The sequence below is a fragment of the Lepidochelys kempii genome, chromosome 2 (genome assembly GCF_965140265.1).
Source record: "Lepidochelys kempii isolate rLepKem1 chromosome 2, rLepKem1.hap2, whole genome shotgun sequence".
Taxonomy (NCBI): domain Eukaryota; kingdom Metazoa; phylum Chordata; order Testudines; family Cheloniidae; genus Lepidochelys; species Lepidochelys kempii.
Genome location: NC_133257.1, coordinates 216,904,747 through 216,910,746, shown reverse-complemented (window position 1 = coordinate 216,910,746; position 6,000 = coordinate 216,904,747). Strand labels below are relative to the sequence as shown.

Genomic DNA, 6,000 nt, shown 5'->3' with positions numbered 1-6,000 from the left:
TTCATGAAAGACAAGGAGGACTTGTGGCACCTTAGAAACTAACATATTTATTTGAGCATAAGCTTTCGTGAGCTACAGCTCACTGCATCTGATGAAGTGGGCTGTAGCTCACAAAAGCTTATGCTCAAACAAAGTGGTTAGTCTCTAAGGTGCCCCAAGTCCTCCTTGTCTTTGTGCGAATACAGACTAACACGGCTGCTGCTCTGAAACCTGTGCCCTCATGGTCCTTTCTTTGCCCCTAACTAGGCACTCCTGAGAAAAACCAAGTCTTTATTGCGCCGTGTAATAGGAGCAAAAGGCCTGGAGGACTCATGGCCGGGCTCCTGAACACTGTGACACCCCCACTGGTTTCCGCGGGGTAGAGTCATGATTTGACAGAGATGCCAGGTGCAAAAGGACCGGCTGAGCGTTGACCGAAGGTGCGTTCAGTCTCCCGCTAGGGCTTTGATTAGGCTGCGAGCGAGGGCAGGCTCAGCCCCTGGAGACCGGCCGCAGCCTCGCTCCTCAAAGTCTCTCCTGTTCTCCAGCACAAGCAGCCTTTGACCAGCACTAACCGCGGGCGGGGGCGAGTGGCCGCGAGCTCGGCAGGCGCCGCTCGGGAACTCCCCGGGCCGGCGGCCGAGCGGCTCCCCGCCCCAGCGCGGAGGCAGCCATCGGAGTCCTAGGCCCCGCCCCTTGAGCGCCTCTGGGCCAATCGGGTTCGCTTGATAAAGCTGCCTGGCCCGGCGGCGGGGGCTGAGAGCCGGAGCCAGACTTGGACTTTCCCTGGGTCGCTTGGGTCCAGCGCGGCGTCGCTTCTACCTCTCTCTCTCTCTCTCTCTCTCGCCCGCCCGCCCGCCCCCCTGGCTCTGCCTGCCGGACCATGGCCCCCGAGCTGTACCACAAGGAGTTTGCCAACGCTGGCCTGAAGAGTGGCCTGCAGATCTGGAGGATCGAGAAGATGGACCTGGGGCCGGTGCCTGAGAACTTGCACGGCAATTTCTACGTGGGGGATGCGTACCTGGTGCTCCACACCCTGAAGAAGAGCGACGCCACCTTCTACAAGCTGCACTTCTGGCTAGGTAAGGAGGTGGGGGAGATCAGGCAGAGGGAGAGGGCTCGTCCCGGTCCTCTGGTGGTACGCGGACCGCCTTTCCTGTCAGTCTCGCCCAGGATCTGAGAGCTGCCGGGCATTTAAATGCCCCGGGAGCGCTCAGTTGTGAAGCCTCCCAGAGACGCCAAGGAAGATGCTTGCAAAAAGTGGACGGGGGGGAGGAGTGGCATTTGTACTTCGCTTAGATCCTGGAAGTGCGGGGTGTGCTGCCAAAAACTAGCTGGATCCAGCAGGAAACAGGTGCCAAACGAGGGGCTTTGCAGCGTTCTTGTGCCAGGATGTCTTGGGGTGCAGCTTTTTGTGTTGGGGAAGCAGCACTTGCTGGCTATTTCGATAATACACTTTCTAAGTTTGCAGCCAAAATTTGGCAGGCTCGACATGCCAGATGATCGAAGGCGGTTGTGTTGGAGCACAACAGAGCCTAAATTGTGAAGGTGGAGCTGGAGCTGGAGAAGCTAAGCATGTTCTCTACTTAAGCGATGGAACTGGGACCAAAAACAAGCAGGATCCAGCTAGTGCCAACTCTGGCTTGTTATGGGGCTGCTGGACCTGCATACGTTGGCATCCAGGTTGCTTTAGTGAAAGATGAGCTTACTATTCATGGAGTATAATTTGGGATGTGGGAGAGGAGAAGAGGGATGATGCTGTCAAAAGTTGGTTGGATCTAGCAGTATCCAGGAGTGAAATATTGGCCCCATTGAAGTCAATGGGAGTTTTGCCTTCAACTTCAGCGTGGACAAGTTTTCATCCCAGGTGCGGGATCTGGGGCTTTGCAGTGGTGCTGCACTGGGATGTGTGGGGGTCTAGAATTGTTTGTAGTAGAGCCACTAGACTTGGTTTCTATTTTAATGGTACAATTTGGCGAAGCTTGGGTGCAAAATCAACAGGATGTGACTAGATCTATCTCTTACCCAGACTCTTCCCACTCTCTATTTTAGCATATCTGCAATCCAAGCACCATTTCTTCCTGCAGCAAGTGGAACGGCTGGGATTCATGTCTGTCAACTCCATTTACATTCTCTTCCCATAAAGTGTTTAGAATGAAAATAGGAGCCTAACATGAGGATGCTGGGATGAAGACATGTTTTTGTGTGTCCAGGATATTGAGACTTTCCCATCTTAGCTACTAAGAGGTCATCTAGCTTTTCCAGTTACTAGTGCAGGTGAAGGAAAAGTTTTGCAGTGTTTCCCACAAGTTTTCTCTGAATTCACATACACACACAGCTAAATGCAGACAAGTAAAATCCATTTTAATACTATTATTAATATTACCAAGACTTAATAACAATTTAGTGTGTTTGAAGCTTTGTTTCTCATGGATTCTAAATGCAATGATTGCATATAAGACACATAACTAGTATGTTGGATCTGTGTGACTCCTTGGGAGGAAATTCCAGAGCAAAGTGGAGCTTGGGCTATTCACCTTCAGATGTTTGTGGAGATCATACTGGGCTCACCCTGGTTAGCTCTTATCCAATCAGAAATGAGAAATGTTGTCTGCATGAGGTATTGGACAACAGATGTCAGTACCAGAAGTGTTAGAAGAGCTGAATTAATAAGTAAAAACAGTAAAAAACAGTAAAAAAAATTGGTTTGTTCTGAATCAAATCTGAATTGTCTGTTTTTTCTGTTTTTGTTTTGTTTATCTCACCACAGTGAAAAAATGTTATTTGGGTCAAACAATGTTTCAACATCGCCAATAAAAAAAAAATCAGGTTTTTTTTTTGGGGGGGGGGGGCTGTAACTATTTTCTGAATTTGACCCAAATTCACCAATAGTATTATGTCCCCCCAATGCACTTTTTGGAAAACATACTATTTGCCAAATTTTTTTTACCCTGCTCTAGTTAGATGGGAGTGCATTTTGGCAGATATTCACTTGGCTTCAGGTACTAGAGGTTGTTAGCAGGGTGTGGTAATTAGCACCTTTACCAGTTAACTCTGTATTTTGTATTACTTTATCATTGATAGGGTGGCCAAAGTGTAGTAGGCACTTTATGGTTAAAGATGCAGAAAAAGTTCTTTCCGCCTTAGGGCTTACAATCTAAATAAGAATTGACATTCTAAAAACTTGTCAAACTTCCAACAAATGTAGGACACAAATACTGTCTGCATTGTGATGATGCTGTCACAAGAGCGTGGAGAAATATTTTTGATTAAAATGGAAAACAAATGAACACTTAACACAAATACATGTTGCAGTTCTTCTTGTAAAAGATCGCCATGCTCCTAACAAGTGTGCTGAAACCCATATGCTAGATGACTTCAAATGGTGTAGGTCTACTTCATTTATGCAAATGAACATTGGACAGCAGTGTGTAGTTAGGTTTTAATCTCCCCCTTCCCCCACCCCCAGTTAGCTATTTTGAGTTTCTTGACAACAGGAAATGTTCTCTTGAGGTATAACTAAACAAAGTCTGTTTTAGTAGCAACAGAAGACCCTGAGGGAGATCTTCAAAGGCCCAAACAGTAAGAAGTGCTTAAATTCCTTGACTTTCAATGGGAGTTTGGCACTTATTGCCATTTTTTGCCTTTGAGAATCCCCCCATATTATAAGCAAATTAATGGGATATTTCAAGTAGAAAAGGCTACTACTGTAGTGTACAAAAGGATGGATGCATATAGAGGAAGCAGACAGAAATAACTATATGTGAGTTACTTGAGCTGCATCTTTCAAGCTGTGCTGGAGTGGATGGTGGTGTTCAGTAAAATATCTCCCATTAAATTCACGTTCCCTTCTAAAAAATATGCTACCCATGTAGTAAATATGCACGTTACGCTTGCTTAATAAATCTAATAGACTATGTCAGTGTAATAAAGAAACAAAAATAACCTGGTTAATCATGACACTTATTGTAAAATTGTGGGCTTATACAGTTAATGAGCAAATAGCTCCCTTGATCAGCTGTTTGATTAAAAGCCAACCTTTAATATTTAATGTTTAATATTCTTGGTTTTCAAGTGTCTGAGGAGTTTCCACTAGAGTGCTTTAGTTGGTGGTTGGTAAAAATGTTTCTAGAGGTGGTTATGAATAAGGTCTCTGCACTTGTAAAATTACCTTTGTGCTCCGGCAAAGCCAAAGAAATAATATGCTAGAGCTGAAATGGCCTGTGATGCACTGAACTTTCTCTGCTTTATTGGTCAAAGCCTTAAACAAAAACATTTGTGTATGTATATCTTTTCAGAACAGTGAACAAGGTTTCAGCTGTGCAGCTCCCCTTCACACCAATGGAAGGGATACTGCTAAAACCCCAAAATGTATTTGAAAATGTAAGGCAGTTTGGGCCCTATGTCACCTCTCATTAAAGTCAGCATCAAAACTCTCTTTGACTTCGAGGAGAGCAGGACTGGAGCCTCTGTCTTCAGTGCTTAAGGAACAGTCAATTAAATTGAAACCATCTTCTCCGGGGTTTCCATTGTCAATGGAAAGAGGGGTTTGCTCCTCTCAGGCTACTAAACTGTGTGGCTACACTTAGCACTTCGCCCTCTGGCAGTGGCAGGGCCTGGGGTAAATCAGTCTCACTCTGTATTTACTGGCCCAAGGAGTGCTGCTGCTCTTCCTCCAAACAAAAGAAACCAATTTACAAACGCAAAACAAAGGGGGATACCTTTCCCTGCCTCCTCACGGCGGGAGTGTTGTCCTGTGGTTGGCCAGGGTGTCAGTCCTTCCCTAAACAGGCACTCAGTTTTGGTTAAAACAATGAGGAGTCCTTGTGGCACCTTAGAGACTAACAAATTTATTTGGGCATAAGCCAAAACCCACTTCATCAGATGCATGGAGTGGAAAATACAGTAGGCAGGTATAAATACACAGCGCATGAAAAGATGGGAGTTGTCTTACCAAGTGGAGGGGTCAGTGCTAACGAGCCAATTCAATTAAGGTGGAAGTGGCCTATTCTCAACAGTTGACAAGGCTTGTCCCTCGTTGTTTTTGCTGATACAGACTAACAGGGCTACCACTCTGAAACCTGTCAGACTTGGTTGTTGGCCCTGTAGGGAGGAGAGCAGCTTCTAACCCTAGAGTAGCCTATCTTCCTTCTGCCACGAACCTGGCAGCAGCTTCTCTCTCCAGAGGAGGGGTTTTTAAAGGTCTGGGGCAGCCCTTAATTGGACAAGGTGTCCCTAATTGACCTGGTGTAGCTCTTTCTGAGCTTCTAGGAAAAAGGACCTTTATCATTCTAGGGTTAACATACCTGCCCTCTTCCAGGAACACAATAAGACCACTCTCTTGCAACTATCCAGCTTGACTTTGTCACAACTGGGGTGTGCAGGACAGTCCAGAATAAATATTATCTGGTCCTTTTATAATTAAGGATTTTTAAAAAAATCCCCCCCACAAACACAAAACCAGAAATAATAATAAAAACGTGGAAATAAATTCCCTCACAGTAATAATTGTTTCTCCTTAGAGAATGGACATTTTCGTCTTCCCAGCCCTACGTGTTGTTCGGTGTGTTAATCTCAGTTGTGGTGCAAGGAAGCAAATACTCACCAGCAACCACACAGCAAAAACACTAACCCAGGAACCTATCCTTGCAACAAAGCCTGTTGCCAACCTTGTCCACATATCTATTCAGGGGACACCATCACAGGAGCCTAATCACATCAGCCACACTATCAGAGACTCGTTCACCTGAACCTCTACCAATGTGATATATGCCATCATGTGCCAGCAATGCCCCTCTGCCATGTCCATTGGCCAAACTGGACAGTTTCTACGTAAAAGAATAAATGGACACAAAAGGGACCCCGGCAGGCAGCAGCGTGCCATTAAAAATCCTGCCCGCCCCAGCCAGCTCTTCTCCGCCCTCCCCCACCCCACCGGCAGGATGAAGAAGCTTGGTCCTGCCTGGCTGCTGCTGCATGGAAGGCAAGCTCTCCCCTCCCCCTGCCTCTTCCCCCAGCTTG

General features: G+C 46.3%; 1 protein-coding gene across 1 annotated transcript in view; it reads left to right on the top strand.

The window, feature by feature from the left end:
• The first annotated feature begins 709 nt into the window (after window positions 1-709).
• Window positions 710-6,000, top strand: part of SCIN (scinderin) — a 96,465-nt gene continuing 91,174 nt past the window's right edge. The window contains exon 1 of the mRNA XM_073333825.1: window positions 710-1,061. Within this exon, the coding sequence (XP_073189926.1) occupies window positions 863-1,061 (199 nt within the window). The 5' untranslated portion in view covers window positions 710-862. The remainder of the gene's footprint in view (window positions 1,062-6,000) is intronic.